This window comes from Penicillium cataractarum, assembly GCF_028827025.1.
Source record: "Penicillium cataractarum strain IBT 29864 chromosome Unknown utg000004l, whole genome shotgun sequence".
NCBI classification, from domain to species: domain Eukaryota; kingdom Fungi; phylum Ascomycota; class Eurotiomycetes; order Eurotiales; family Aspergillaceae; genus Penicillium; species Penicillium cataractarum.
The window spans coordinates 2,047,670-2,062,298 of record NW_026622740.1 but is presented as its reverse complement, the minus strand read 5'-3'; the positions used below and the strand labels follow the sequence as shown (position 1 = coordinate 2,062,298).

General features: G+C 51.3%; 6 protein-coding genes across 6 annotated transcripts; 1 reads left to right on the top strand and 5 right to left on the bottom strand.

The window, feature by feature from the left end:
• Positions 1–151: 151 nt before the first annotated feature.
• N7496_005290 (putative mitochondrial tricarboxylate transporter (Ctp)) lies at positions 152–1,518 on the bottom strand (the record flags this gene model as incomplete). Its single annotated transcript, XM_056698219.1, has 9 exons — positions 152–209; positions 263–412; positions 472–507; positions 574–831; positions 895–1,042; positions 1,098–1,229; positions 1,293–1,313; positions 1,374–1,428; positions 1,486–1,518. The coding sequence occupies 9 exons, from the start codon at positions 1,516–1,518 to the stop codon at positions 152–154; spliced, it is 891 nt and encodes a 296-aa protein (XP_056556744.1).
• Positions 1,519–2,814: 1,296 nt separating this feature from the next.
• dhh1 (DExD/H-box ATP-dependent RNA helicase DHH1) lies at positions 2,815–4,470 on the bottom strand (the record flags this gene model as incomplete). Its single annotated transcript, XM_056698218.1, has 3 exons — positions 2,815–4,233; positions 4,291–4,363; positions 4,427–4,470. The coding sequence occupies 3 exons, from the start codon at positions 4,468–4,470 to the stop codon at positions 2,815–2,817; spliced, it is 1,536 nt and encodes a 511-aa protein (XP_056556743.1).
• A 743-nt stretch (positions 4,471–5,213) lies between these two features.
• N7496_005288 (DNA repair protein SMC6) lies at positions 5,214–9,232 on the bottom strand (the record flags this gene model as incomplete). The annotated part of the gene is made up of 10 exons (XM_056698217.1): positions 5,214–5,360; positions 5,425–5,473; positions 5,535–5,987; positions 6,042–6,692; positions 6,754–7,019; positions 7,076–7,169; positions 7,229–7,791; positions 7,851–8,078; positions 8,133–9,077; positions 9,137–9,232. The coding sequence occupies 10 exons, from the start codon at positions 9,230–9,232 to the stop codon at positions 5,214–5,216; spliced, it is 3,492 nt and encodes a 1,163-aa protein (XP_056556742.1).
• A 383-nt stretch (positions 9,233–9,615) lies between these two features.
• On the bottom strand, positions 9,616–11,521 carry N7496_005287 (M20 family dipeptidase; the record flags this gene model as incomplete). Its single annotated transcript, XM_056698216.1, has 5 exons — positions 9,616–9,799; positions 9,892–11,009; positions 11,076–11,143; positions 11,248–11,279; positions 11,358–11,521. The coding sequence occupies 5 exons, from the start codon at positions 11,519–11,521 to the stop codon at positions 9,616–9,618; spliced, it is 1,566 nt and encodes a 521-aa protein (XP_056556741.1).
• Positions 11,522–12,202: 681 nt separating this feature from the next.
• N7496_005286 (mitochondrial 54S ribosomal protein mL58) lies at positions 12,203–12,814 on the bottom strand (the record flags this gene model as incomplete). The annotated part of the gene is made up of 1 exon (XM_056698215.1): positions 12,203–12,814. The coding sequence occupies one exon, from the start codon at positions 12,812–12,814 to the stop codon at positions 12,203–12,205; it is 612 nt and encodes a 203-aa protein (XP_056556740.1).
• A 602-nt stretch (positions 12,815–13,416) lies between these two features.
• N7496_005285 (uncharacterized protein) lies at positions 13,417–14,562 on the top strand (the record flags this gene model as incomplete). Its single annotated transcript, XM_056698214.1, has 1 exon — positions 13,417–14,562. The coding sequence occupies one exon, from the start codon at positions 13,417–13,419 to the stop codon at positions 14,560–14,562; it is 1,146 nt and encodes a 381-aa protein (XP_056556739.1).
• Positions 14,563–14,629: the final 67 nt, after the last annotated feature.

Here is a 14,629-nt window from a genome sequence, read left to right as displayed (position 1 = left end):
AGGCTGCTCATATTGTACACTAAAAACAATGATACCATGTACTTTTATAGCGACGCATTCTCGTGGATATTGAGTCTATTCAAACGGCAAATAAATCCTCGCACCCCATCTATGCTACAAGACACATACATACTTCCGGTTTAGGTACCCTTTAAAGGTACTTGCGCTCGGGATCTGCGAGATCCATCAACTCCATAGATTTTTCGTACCTGCCAGCCGTTATTAGTATATCACTCGAGAGCAAGGACTGGAAATGACGCACATGGTAAACACAATTCCACCACTCAGGATCAATCGGGCCAGTCTGGGCATGGCTCCGGACCAGAAAGTCAAGATGCCCTCATCCTTGAAGATTCTGGCGGCGCAGACAAAGCTGTTCTTGTAGTTCTTGCTGGCTTCAAGTGATTGCATTCTGTAGAGATGGTCAGCAACCTTTGTAGAACGCCGTTCGTGCTAAACCGGGAAACCAACCTCGTCTTCACCGTGTCGAGAGGCTGGGTCACATAACTATAAGAATTATTAGGTTAGCAGGCCGAGTAATATGAATCGTTATAGCAAGCTGCCAGCACATACACCGTGATAATACCCGCCAATCCACCAATACCAAAGGTGGCGAGTGTCCCGAGCTTCTCCCCGGGAGCCACATAGCCCTCGGCGAACTGCTTGATAGTAGTATAACTGGTGAAACGAGTAGCCGAGTTGGCGGCCTGTCGAGCAGTAGTAGGAACAAAGCCCTGGAAGAAGCCCCGAATTCCGCGTTCCTGCCAGATAATTTTGCTACCGTGAATGAATCCATTCATGCGTGGCTTGGCAGCCTTCCGGTCGTCAATCCTGCCAGCGACGCCATGTCAGTAATGCATTGTCAAGGCCAAGCGAACGGAGGGGATTGCAGACAATTGAGTCTTGATACTCTCAAAGGGAGTCACCGCGAGAAGAGACTCGGTGAAGCCCGCACCGAATCCAGCCACGACCGTCCTCGGGCCCGAAATCTTGCCGTTCTCATCCTGGAGAGATGCCTTGATAGCGTCGAACGCAACGAAGCCTGTATAGATGTCGATGAGCCAATATTCCTAGCAATCCGAGTAGGGTGTACCTACGAATTCCAGCCTTCAACGAGTTTCCAATAATCAACGTGGTACATCCAGCGTACCACTGCTTGCCGAATGGTGGGAATGGGAGTTTCTGGCCCTCCGCAAGTCGGCGGTTGAGTTGTGTCCGGGTTTTCGCAACTAGGGGCGTCAATTAGTTTGGCCGAGGAAGAGGTATAGGACTGCAAGTCGCAAGAAGCGTACACTCAGCTGGATAGGTAATTGCTAGCAAGATGTGGTGGTTAGCGCGCACACTCTATGAAATGACACATGCGGGATCCTTACCGATCTCCACGGCTCCAGCAGTGGAGCCCGCAATGATGGAGCGCAGAGCGCTGGGCTGTCCGGGTTAACTAGTTAGTCTCAAAGGATTCAATCGCAATGATTGAGGGCTCACCTTGGTCGTAGGATCCTTGCTCGCCGTAGCCATTTGGAGCGACGATGATGAGTTGAAAGTGCTGGACCTCGGGCTTCGTAGATCGCCATTTACGGTCGCCCGCAGCCCCACTTTGCGCAGCTCCGTTTACTCCGACGTCGGTGGTTTCCAGTTTATACTTGTACTTGATCAGTCTAGAGTAATAGTTGATGTAATATGATTAGTCTGAACTTAGCATCAAGTCTCGAGTTTACTTGGATCTATACCAGTATCCCTACTATACTTGGTCTACTTAGTCTACTTCAATGCAGGTAGATAACTATCAGAGGGAATCTTTGTCAATTCACTAGGATGCTATTTAGGTCCTTCACATCTTAGTGCTCCTCCGGATTTTTTTTTTTTTTTCTTTTTTTCAGTTTCATGGGTTTCGAGTTGGTAGTGTTGTGGGGGAAGGTGAGGAGTTCGACATCGGAAGGCATCGGACATGGTGTGAGGATATGCCATATGGAGATAGGTGAGATGTCGAGATATTGCGGTATCGAGGCCAGGTGTGATTGACCCGAGGATGATGGGAATTGGGAGTGATGCTGGTAGACAGATCCCTAGATCCGAAGCTGAATCGAGGAGGGGAGAGAAAAATGCATAGTGAAAATCGAAAAACCAGACTGCCGCTGGTGAAATTCGACGGCATCGTGGAGAAGGGTCGTGGCTCTCTCCGAGCAGCGATAAGAATAGGAAATGAAGGTCGAAGAAAGCCGCAACAAAATCAGCATCCGCCGAGGCCGCCAGAACGCCAGAGTCATTCGAAAATCCCCGAGAACGCCGCTCGCCCTGCAACCTGTTCGAAGCATAACCGTGGTGAAGGAGCATATGTACACCTTGTAGGATGGAAAAAATCAGGATCGCAGAGCATTCGCGGCACCGGACAATGCACCATGCTCAAACCAAAAAAAGAAACCCGAAAGCGATCCATGGCGATGAAATCAGTGGGAAACCATGGAGAACAAAACGGGGGAATTATGATACACATGTCGCACCAGTACCGTAGCATCGTGACGAAAGAAGAGTTTGCGAGAAAAAGCAATGGAAGACTTCATCTTCGAAGAATAGTCGTTGAGTGAAGCTGCCATAGTCCGTTACGAGAAAAAAAATCTCGAACAGGACAAAACATAAGGATAAAAAAAGGCAGCGGGGAAAGAACGGGTAAAGAATCAGACAAAAACAAGGAAGAAGCGATGCGTCGTACGATTCTGAAGAATGAAGCACCGAAACAGCCGTGGGATGGATCATCAACGTCAAATAGCGAGGCCCCCAAGAGACCCGGCTCGCATCTATGATGACGAGCGAGCTCTAAGACACAGGAGCTGGCGGCTTGGGGCCAACCTGGCTGGGGGCAAGAGCGGGCTTGTTGGGGTCATGTTGCTGGGGGCCACGACGCGGGCCTTGTCCACGGCCGCCACGATAAGAGCCTCCCCGACCGCGGTTGTTGTTATAGTACTGCCCATTATTCTGGTGGTTGTGCTGACGACGGGGCTGACGATCTCCGTTGCTAGGGTGCTGGGGACCCGAAAGCATGGGCTGCGCGGGGTTGGAGATGGGACGAGGGATATTCTCGGGAGAGTCGTAGACGTAAAGCTTCTTGTCAATGATCTGAGGGATGGGTTGAATCTCGGTACCCAGCTCCTGCTCAATCTTGTACAGATTGAAACGATCTTCCCAGTTGATCAGGTTGATGGCCAGACCCAAGTGGCCAAAACGTCCGGAACGACCGATACGGTGAAGATAGGTCTCGGCATTCTTAGGGAAATCAAAGTTAATCACAACATTGACCGCTTGGATATCAATACCACGGGTCAGCAAGTCCGAGCAGACCAAGTTACGGCACACGCCGTTGCGGAAATCATGGAACACACGATTACGGTGCTGCTGGAGCATCCGAGCGTGCGAGTAGAAGCAAGAATAGCCTAGCTCTGTAATCTTCTTGGCCAGGAGCTCAACACGGTTCGTGGAGTTACAGAAGATGATGGACTGGTTGATCTGGAGCTTCGAGAAGAGGGTGTTCAGGCAGTGAACCTTCTGCTTCTCCTCCACGAAGGCGTAGTACTGTGTAATACCGCGCAAGGTGAGCTCATCCATAAGGTTGATCTCGTAAGGGTTGCGCATGTGCTTGTCCTTGAATGACTTGACAATGAGGGGGAAAGTGGCACTGAAGAGCATGACCTGGCGATCCTTGGGGTGGAAGGACATCAGTTGCTCAATGACGGGGGTGAATTCGGGGGAAAGGAGCTTGTCTGCCTCATCCATCACGAAAGTAGGGCATTCGGAGAGATCGGCAACGCCCTTGCTGGCAAGGTCCAGGACACGACCGGGGGTACCGACCAGGATGTGAACGGCATCATTCAACCGGATGATATCATCCATGAGACCGGTTCCACCGGTGGTGACCATGACATTAATGCCCAGATGCTTTCCAAGGGTCTTGCAGACCTGGGAAGTCTGAAGAGCCAGCTCTCGTGTGGGGACCAGGATCAGAGCCTGGGTCTTGGTGCTTTTGGGGTTGATACGTTCGAGGGTAGGAATGACGAAGGCAGCGGTCTTGCCAGTACCGTTCTTCGCACGGGCAAGAATGTCTCGGCCTGTAAGCGCAACGGGTATCGTTTCTTCTTGAATGGGGGAAGGCTTCTCGAATCCGGCCTCGAAGATACCCATCATCAGTTCACGCTTAATGTAGAAATCCTCGAACTCGAGGCCTTTGGTGGCCGTGACGTCCTGTTGAATCTAGTCAGTTTTCCGCGGACATGTACATGAAAAGCATGAAGAACCTACCTCGGTCTGGGGTCGGGCATCTTTAGGAGGGAGCTTGAGTGTGTCCTGGAGTCTGACTTCTGAGGCGCCGTCCCTGCGAAGGTGAATGTGGTTAGTGAGTGGTCTGCTGTAAGACAAAAATCACAAACGGACTGACCCGAGGGTAGTGTTTTTGAGTTGTGAAGCGAGGGCGTCAGCCATGGTTGTTGTAGATGATTGAAAGGAACAAGGCGAGAGCTGTGGAGGGAAGTCCACGAGAGATGCGGGGCTTGAAGTTGAGAGCGGTGCGGTTTAGTGGGAGACGACGATTGTTCGAGTCACAAAATTGTTGAGTCGGTGAGGCTATGAGAGTTGACTAGAGGTGGAGCAGCGAGAGAGAGGAAGACGGAAGGGGTCTTGGAAAGTCCTGCAGAGCTCAAAGCAGAGGGGTGAAAAGGACGAGGGTGGATGTTGCAGTCAGAGAGCCGCAGTTGTTCAGATTGAGGTAGATCGGGTTGAAGAGAGGTCAAAGCGGATACCCAGTGAATTTCTGTTGGAAGATAAGATCGAGTAAGATTCCCGTGGGTAGGAGGTAAGAAGGAGAGTGAGATTGGAATGGGAAGATGAGGTTCAGAAGAGTGAAGGGATTCACGGGAAGCCAAAAGACTTGCGTGGGCGGTCATCAAGGTTGGTCCTGCTGTGATCACGTGATATTTATCTACTGTCGCGCTTTGGAGAAGACTAAATGATTTAGATACACAGGATTCAGCCTCTTATATTTAATGATCCGTAGGACGACTGAAAAAAACATCATGATAAAGTCTACTGAATGAAGATGAAACTAGGCCATGCCAAGAAAATGAACGGGGTATTAAGCTATTGAAGAACACCATGATACACCCCGATATGCAAAACCAAACGCTATGTACACCCACAAATCATGTTATGCATTCCCGCCGTCATCTTTACCTTTGGAATGCCAAGGTTGTCTGACCACGTTCCGGCTCTGCTAACTCCTTCACCCTGACATCAGGAGCCAGAGTGATATCAGTCTTGGTGCCTGGGGTAATCAAGATGAATTGACGTCCAATCGACCGTCGGGCAGCGATCATCTGGGAAAAAAGAAGAATAATTAACAATCAGATATTAGTGTGACTCGAACATGAAAAGACTTACGAGCATGTCAATGGAAAGTTTTCGGTTTATATGGTCCATGAAAACGTCACTAGAGAGAGAGGGGGTAAGTAAGGACCGAGCATAACCACTGCTGGGGGAATGTTACGTACAACTCATCGAGGCATCGAATAGGCGAACCCATAGCTTCCCAAAGGGCAAGCAGCAGGCAGATCTGGGAAAATGACTTCTCACCACCGGAGAGTGTTTTGGCTCCACGGCCCGTGCTATCATCCTTTGTGATATCGGGCTCAACCTGGAGGTCCAACAGTTTCTCTTGATGGTTGGCAAGTAGCCGACCCCGGAAGCCTCGCTCACTCAACAAGTAGGTGAACTGGGCCTTGGCACGAGACGAGATGTGTGATCTGAAGATCTCCCACCGCTTCTTACGATTATGCAGCGTATTTTTGAGTATCTGCATGCTGTTAGAACCAATACGAGGCATTGGAATCGGTGGAGTTACCTCGACCAGCGTAGTCGACTCTTCCACCTGGGCTTTCGCGACTTGATACGTGTTCTCCGCTGCAGCAGCATCGTTGGCAATTTGCTCTCTGGAACCTCCCAGTCTAAAATAATTTCTGATTAGCCTTGTCGATTCAACTCGCACGGGAAACACGTACTCAGCATTATACAGTTCTTCATCCTTTTTGAGTTTGACCATCTTCGCCTCGAGACTACTGGTAGTCTCCCCCTCGTCGAGTCGGATTCTTTCTGAGACTAGACTGGCCTTCTCGGTCTCCACGAGTGTTTTAGTAACCTTTTGGTCATACTCTCCCCGGATGTTGTTCCTGTGTGTTTTGTTGGCGTCAATACGATCGATAGCAACATTCTTTTCGCTGATGATTTGGCGGCGCTTTTTCTCAACACCCTCCTTCTCCTTCCTGACAACATCGCAATTGCGTTGCTGAGCTGTCAGCTTTTCGACCTTTTCCTTAAGCTCTCGTCGCGCATTCTTGAGGTTCTCCATGAGAGCGGCGTGAGCTATCTTGGCATCCTCGAACGACGCTTCGTGCGTTTCCACTTCTACTTCTGCGGTTCGTAGAGTAGTTTTCAAGGCGTCGAGCTGCCCATCTTCGTTAGTTTCAAGAGCATCTTTGAGCGACTCGGCATGATCTTCAAGTTGCTGCATCTCAATCTTTAATTCTGCAGTCTGCCGTTGATATGCCGTCCAATCTTGCTTGCATGATGTCACATGAGCGACTGCAGCATCGTGTTCTTGTTTGAGAGTATGTCGTTGACGTTCTAGGAGTTGGACGACCTCACGCTGGTGACTGCAAGCGGGTAGAAATTAGGATCTTAAGGAGTCCTTCAAGAATTGGTGTGGCTTCATACCTAGTTTGAGAGGCCAAGTCTGACTTCATCCGGGGATCACCTTTGTACGGCTGTACAGGTGATTGACTGGGAGCACCCTCTCTGTTATAAGCGAGATGGACTCCTCGCCGGTGATCCCTCGAGTCAAGGCTGTAGCATCGTACAACATTCCTGAGTTTTTGACCGTCGAACATCAAGGAAGAAGCCTCTTCCAAATTTTCAACCAGCAACATTCTCTCGATGGAGTGTCTGACAATCAGATGGCTCCGAACTAGATCGCTGTCAATCTACATGAGCTCAAGATTAGTAGATTTTCTCGCCAAGAATGAGTACGTTGCCTTACCTGCAAGGCTCTCAAAACCGTGAGATATTGACTGTCCGGCTCATGGTTTGTCGTGTCGATATTCTCGTTAGAACCGACCAAAATCGGGCATTGACTGCACTTACGGTTAGAGAGGGTATATCGGCTGGGAATTATTACGGGTTGGAAGCTTACCAGCCTACTCGCTTCATTATGGCGCTGAGAATCTTTTGATCACCATGGCTCTTCACCACAAAGCTCTCCAGACTGCTGCCAAGTGTGCTCTCGATGATGGAAGCCCATTTTGGCTTAAGCAAGGTGACGTGATGCCCGATAGGTCCGACCGGAGGGGTAGCGAATTTAGAGCGTTCTTGCTGAATAGCCCTGAGCAATGCAGGCATTTTTTCGTGAAAGCCATTTCTGACTTGCGCGTTTTCTCTTGTGAGCTCGCGCAGCCGGTTTTGGGCTTGGCCCAAGTCCTGTTGTTTAATCTCCAACAGTTTTTGGGCCTCTGTTGCCTTCATTTCTGCGGTCTTTATTGCTTCCCGTAAAGGGGGTTGGCCTTCTTCGCGCGACTCATAGTTGGTCCGCGCGGTAGCAGCGCGATTTTGGGCATTATCGGCTTCCTCCTGCTTTCGAGCGTAGCTCCCATTGCTTACTTCGATGAGACGAAGCTCTTCCTCCTTGACCTTTTCCTGTGCAACTTCAAGTCTGCTCCTTGCGCCGTCGAGGTGGCCCTTGATATTGCGTTGATCGGCCTGTGATTGGTGAGCCATGTTTTCCACCTCGTACTTTATTTTAGATCGCGCTTGCATACCTGGGACTCATGTATATTGGTTGACACCTTGGTCACCTTCTCGGCCGATTGCTCTTTCTCTTTTTGACACTCTTCAAGCGCACCGTCTGCTCTATTGCAATGCTCTATTGCTGTTTCCATCTCGACGTCGGCACCCTGGAGCCTATCGTCGAATTCGCCCAGTTGGGCCTCAGCATTCGCAATGCCCTCATCCGCCTTGGCTAACTCATCGGAGATTAAATCTCTTTCCTGGATTCATCATTAGTCTAGGCCGAATACAGGGACTGCATGAGGGCTACTGACTCGTTCTAAATCCTCCACATGAGACCAAGCCAGTTGTTTTCGCAGGTTCCTGATACGTTCCCTCACAAAATCTTGTTTGTCAGAAAGTTCCAATTTCCTCTTCGCCACATTCCTCTGGTTCTCCAAAAAGCGAAGATTTGGCTCCTGGATTCTGAGCTTCTCCTCAATCTGATCCACCGATTCCTCAATCAGACGATAGTCCTGGTCGAGTTGCTCCAACTGAACTCCCTTGATGAAGAACTTGTATTTCTCCGCCGGACTGGAGGTGCTTAGAAATTGGCGAGCCATATCCTGGGAGAGAACGTTCATGGGGTTGTCGATTTGAAGGGAGAAGTAGTCGGTAATGGCGTCTAGCTCGGCCTTCTTTGTCGAGACAATGCGCCCCTGCGCATTCTTAATTTTGAAACCACTTGAGCCGCTCTTCGTGAAGTGCCGTTCGACAATGATGGATTTGCCATAATCATCAGGGAGGTAGGCGCCTTCGCCCTGATTTTTTATCCGAACGATGATGGAAGCGTTCTCCTTCCCTTCCTTAATGAAGCTCTTGAGGCTTTGACCGCGGTTGGTGGCGGATGCTTTGCCTCCCAGACAAAGCGTGATTGCGGTTAGGACCGCACTTTTCCCACTGCCGTTCTTTCCAATGATAAAATTGATCAACGGCCCGAGCTCGACGGAGAATTGAGTGTGGCACATAAAGTTGTAGCATTCGACACGTTCGAGGACCCCATGTTCGGCAGGCACATTAGCTTCATCGATCAGATGGGCGTACTTGTCCTGAATCAGCTGTGTCTGGCGGAGCTCGAGCTCTTCCTCATCTGCATCTTCGTCGAGGAACCCATCATCGGCGGAGGCGGAGGGGGAGGGGGAGGGGGAATCGGTATGTCGCTCGTTCGCTTCTGACCCATCAGAAGCGTCGGAAGAATCGGACAGTCGAGCTCGTTTCCTCTACCCTTGTATCAGTAACTTCTGTTTTGAAGAATTCATTGATCACACAGAGAACGTACCGAATAAGGCGTGGAGTTCGATGCGGCGCTCTCAGAACCCCCGTCACTCCCGTCGTCTGAGTCCGAGGGCACCTGTACGCGCTTTAAGGACGGCATGACTCAAGGATGTTGTATGTAAAAGACAAAACCCTAGCGCATAGCGACGACTCTCACTCTGGCTATAATGACCTTATCGAACAAAGAAGGTCCTGACTCGCGTCGGCGCGCTCTTTCGCGTCAAACGCGGGAGATGAGTAAGCAGAGCCTCCCCCGCTGTCCGCCCCCGGAATTGTATGAAGGTTTATCTTCGTCTACTTAGCACAGAAACCCGCTTGTAATTGGTTATTTCAACTTAGCGTTGTTTTAAGTTACATGAAGAATGTTCATTCTGGCTCCTCTTCACACGATTTTTTAAAAGGGAAGGGGCATAAATTATTCATAAGCTAACACTTTAGTTGATTGGCTTGATTTGGAGCATGTCGGACAGGAACATGTACATTTTACTCCGTGGCCGGCTCCTCGGCCACGTAGTGCAGGTACGCGCCGAGCAGCTTGGTTCCTTCAATATAATTCCGGCGGTCCAGCTTCTCGTTAGCCGAGTGAGCGGCGTCGGTGGAGCTGCCCATGGGAAGAAGCAGGACGTTCTTGCCAGTGGCTTGCTCGAAAGTCAATGTCACGGGAATACTATTCAAACTAGTTAGCCTCGTGGAAAGGAAAAAAAGGGAATAAAAGGGACAGTAATAGGGCCCGGGAAATGAGGAAAAGAAAAAGCATACCTTCCACCCTCACGGGTCATGTCGGGCTCGACACCGAACACCTGCTGCACGGCCTTGCTGGCGGCAGAGAAGTTCCAGTGCTTGGGGCTGGCAACCCACCACTTGCCGTCATGCTGCAGCCACACATCCAGCTTGTTCTTGCTGTTGAGCTTGGCAAACTCGGCCTTGATGTGGTCAAACACCAGCTTGTTCACATCCTCGCTCTCCATGTTGGGAACAGTGCGAATGGAGAACTTGCCGATCACCTTGGCAGGGATGACGGTCTTAGCTCCAGGAGCGGAATAAGCGCCCTCAATACCGTGGATGGAGAGGGACGGGTACCGCCAGCGGGCCATCAAAGTGCGCTCCTTGTTGGGGTGGATACCAGTCTCACTTCCCAAGGACTCGTGGAGGTTCTCCATGGTGTAGCTAATGTTTCCGTACAGAGACTTCTCATCCTCAGTCATGGGAGCAACCAGGTCCATCAGACCAGGGATCAGGATGTTACCCTGAGGATCCACCAGCTTGGACAGGACGGTCACCAGGTCGGTCATGGGCTCATGAGCAGAACCACCAAAGACACCGCTGTGGAGATCCTGGGCAGGACCAGAGACACTGACGGAGTAGTAGTTGCAGCCACGAAGACCGTAGGTCAGGCAAGGCTTCTCGGTACCCAGCCAGTAGTTATCAGAAATGCAAACGGCATCGGTATCCTTGAAGTACTTCTTGGCCTCAGCCTGGATGAAGTCATCCAGACCCTCGGATCCATACTCCTCCATACCCTCGAAGCAGCAGAGCAGGTTGACGGGCAGCTCAATACCGGCCTTGCGGTGAGCCTCAATCACGTTGACCCAGCCAAGAACGGGGCCCTTGTCATCCGTAGATCCACGGCCATACATGCGACCCTTCTCATCGATGGTCAACTCGAAGGGCTCGGTAGCCCAGCCATCCTCCTTCTGAGCGGGCTGCACATCGTAGTGACCGTAGACCAGGATAGTCTTCTTGTTCTTGTCGTTACCGTAGCGGGCAACAACAACGGGGGGCAGATCGAGGTGCTCCTTGCCGGGCTGCTTGCCCAGAGGCCTTTGCTCGACCTCAGCACCGAGCGCGGTCAGTTCGTCCGCAAGGAATTGGGCCATCTTTTGGCGCGATGAACACAGATTAGTCTTCCTTCGGCCTCGTGAGGGGTAGCTTGCTCAACTCACGCGGAACACATCCTTTCGGTTCTCATCCTGGGCGGAGATGGAGGGGATCGCAACGGCCTTGCGCAGACCTAGATAGATTGATCAGTAAGTGGAAATATTTTTCTAGCCTAGCTTTTTTTTTTTCCGCGAAACTATCCAAGCTCGCTGCAAGCGTGAGACTTGAGGTACATACGATCGATGAAGGTCTCGGACGACTCGTCGACCCTATAGAACACGCGTGAGTTGGATGGACTGTGTTTTTTTTTCTTTTCTTGTTAGGCCCAAAACACAAGAGGCACTTACTGCTTGAAAAAGGGCTCCAGCTGCGGCGCCATCTTGGTATCACTGATATGTCCGTAGAAGAAGCGGCGAGGGACGATTGGACGAGTAGAGGGAGAAAACTTGGAGAGAAGAGATTGCCCGGATCTTGCGAGCGAGGGGATGCGGAGGGGAAAGAGGGGCAGCATTTGCAGCAGGTGAGGGCACCAGTCGCACCCAAAAGTATCTTATCACGTAATTAATACTTTAGGCCTGCAGGGAGTCCCGGCGGTAACCGCCAAATCAGTGGGTGGTTGATTATTTTCTCTGGTTCCATTGATACACCTCGGCCTTATCGATTGGCGCTTGGGCCATGGAACTAACCAGACTCAAGTACGCGTACGGTGGGAATGGAGACGCCGAGACGGCAGTGACAGGGAAAAGCTAGCTCTCTTGGGAAATACTGGGTCGCCTAATAGCCGACTATATCCTCCATTTGTACCCATTATTATTGCTATGTTGCATTACTTCCCGTGCTTATCGTCTTGACTAGATTCGTGTAACGATCGATGTATGTGTATCGAGTCCCATCTGCACTACTACCACGGTAATTTATTGACAATGACCCACTTCCTTAACGAGGCTGAATACTAGCCGTCGGGCAACAATCAAGAATAAAAAGAAAGAAAATTGTATGGATATGAGAATACAGAGAACAATGCTATAGTTAGAATACATGTCGTTTTTACACGAGGCTGCGAGTCGCAGCTAATCACACGGTTAAAGGCTGGAGACCATCCTAATGGCGATGAGGTCCCCCCCCTTAACCATAGAGAGCCCTTCACCCCCCAGAACAACACACGTCAACCAGGAAGACAGGCGTACTTGAATCACTCATCACGGCCCCATGCCTCCCGGCGCAACTTCCGGTCCTCTCTGGCCATCCGTCGCTTGGGACCCCATTGTGATTGCACAGCCTCCAGCACCTGCCTTTGAATTTGCTTCTTCTCCGGGCTGGCTTCGCAGACCATTGCGATGAAGAGGGGCGAGCATTCGAAGCGCTTGGCCAGCTTGTGTCGGCTCCAGGTCATTGGGTCACTCAGTCGGAGCTTGCGGATTTCCTCAACATCCTCGGGGGTCAAGTGGTACTTTCTCTCGGGGTCGCTGCGGTAGACGTTGGGGAGATCTTCAACCTTGTCCGTCGGATTTGCATTCGCCGCATCTTCAATGCGCATCGACCTGCGGGCATCGTTGGAGGGCAAGAATTTGCTGGGAGTGTGATAGACGGATGGTGCGCTGGAGGGCGGGTTGTAGATGATCTGATCGCGGCCTTGGTGCGATGCGCCAAAGATGGCATCCGGCTTAACGCGGAGGCGTTGCTTTGTCCGACGGTATGAAGATTGATAACGTCGAGATCCCAGAGCAAGGGAATCTGACCATGAAGGAAGGAGGAAAGGCAGCGTGAGGAATGGCCGCTTGGAAGCCGCAATTGAGGTGGCCATCTTTGGGACTGCAGGCCAATGCTAGGCTGGGAACTGATGGGAGTAAGTACAAAGACAACAAGCCTTAGACCAAGTTGAAAGCCTACCAGAATAAGACGGTGAAGGGAGGTCGACAATAGAGCCGTGATGGGTAGACTAGGCCAGGGTGGACGTGTCGAGCCCGAACTTTTTTCCCCGAGTCTTGAGTCTCGTGACTTGTTCCCGATCGGGCATGGCCTGTAATACCATATTAGGTAATCTGTTTGGTAATTGAGCGGTATTTCCAGTACATGAAGCCATCGGCTGGCGGGTCCTCAACCAGTCATGTATTCGGTACTTTACCCCGTCATAACACATGGGATCAGCTGGATCACCGCATGTCATCATCGTCTCCTAGCCAAAAAGCGAGATGACGATCCATCCCATCCTCTCCTTTTCTAAACACTCCTACCCGTCCTACGATCGATATTTTTTGTCTCCTTCGTCGGGACACCCCTGAACCGTCTGAAGACATTTCTGGGTCATGGCTATCGTCTTCTAGAACCTTTGGGCCCCGGTTTCCATAGTTCATCGATACCCGTTATCTTTGCCAGTGTCCACTGGCCTTCCCCTCCCATTTCGCCATGGCGGACCCTCGGAATGTACTACATGAGTCTATGGATGGGCAGCTGCAGAATACTATCTCGTCTTCTGCGCAGCTGCCAGGCGATCTAGTGCAGTCAGCCGACAAGAACGCTCTCCTGGTCGGAAAGCCTGTGACCAATGTACGGGCTCCCAAGCCCGCCAACCTAACTTGGCCCCAGGTGCAGCATGTCGACAACGACCAACACACCGAGGGCACAGCTATGGGATCTGGAGCCCTGAGTAGTGGCCCTGTGTCACCGATATCACCCGTCGACTCATCCGAAGCGTTGCGAACGCCAGGTGTTTCAGACCGACAGAAGTACGCGTACAGACAACCATCGTCCCCCGGTGGGACATCCCAGTTGCCTCCCCGCCTGCACTCCCCGGCGTCTCAAATCTTTGAGCGGAGTGTCCAAGAAGATATACTCCCCCAGCAAGCTTCCCCATCTATACCCGCACATATTCGCACCGAGAACTACATTCCTCCAGTCCTAGAGGCCTCGTCAGCCGCCATTACCGACGAGCAATTGGACCCGGATTCAGTGGAAATTATCACCCATAGTATGCATCAATCTGCTGCCGCGGGTGTGACCGGTTCCTCGACAGCAGAACACTCACTGGCGTCCTCCGGCTTTGTTGATCATGCGGGGTTCCACCCTATCGAGGCCGATGAAAGCTCGTCCACTCATGCCGCGCTAGACTCGACAGACGTCCGACGGTTGAGTTTCATCTCTTTTGCCGATGTCGTCAATGCTGAACATGCAGAGACGGGTGAGTCAGTGTACAGCCGAGAGCCCTCCCAGGTTGGAGGAGCTTCAGGTCATCCGATTGGTGCAGGATACCACAATCGTTCGCCGTCCCCGTTACGATCTCCAACTTCCTCGCATGGACTGGGCACATCGCCCCCAACTAGTATTGCGACTTCCTTCAAAGGTGTCGAAATGTCGCCCAGCCATGGCGCTCGCGGAGCGGCAAGTCCACTCCAACTGGCCCAAAGCCCAGTTTCTTCCAATTTTGGTGGTGAACTGAATGTTGAAACTATGCGACAGGCGCTGAGACGAACGGGTAGTGGTGATCTTGGTGGCTTTGCAAGCCAACCGGCTAGTGCCGTTGGCAACGATGAGCCCTTGGATCGTCATTTCTGAGTTTCACACCGAGGTAGTGATATCTACCTGGCCTTTTCCGTTGTCTCTTTCAATAGGCATTCTCCTT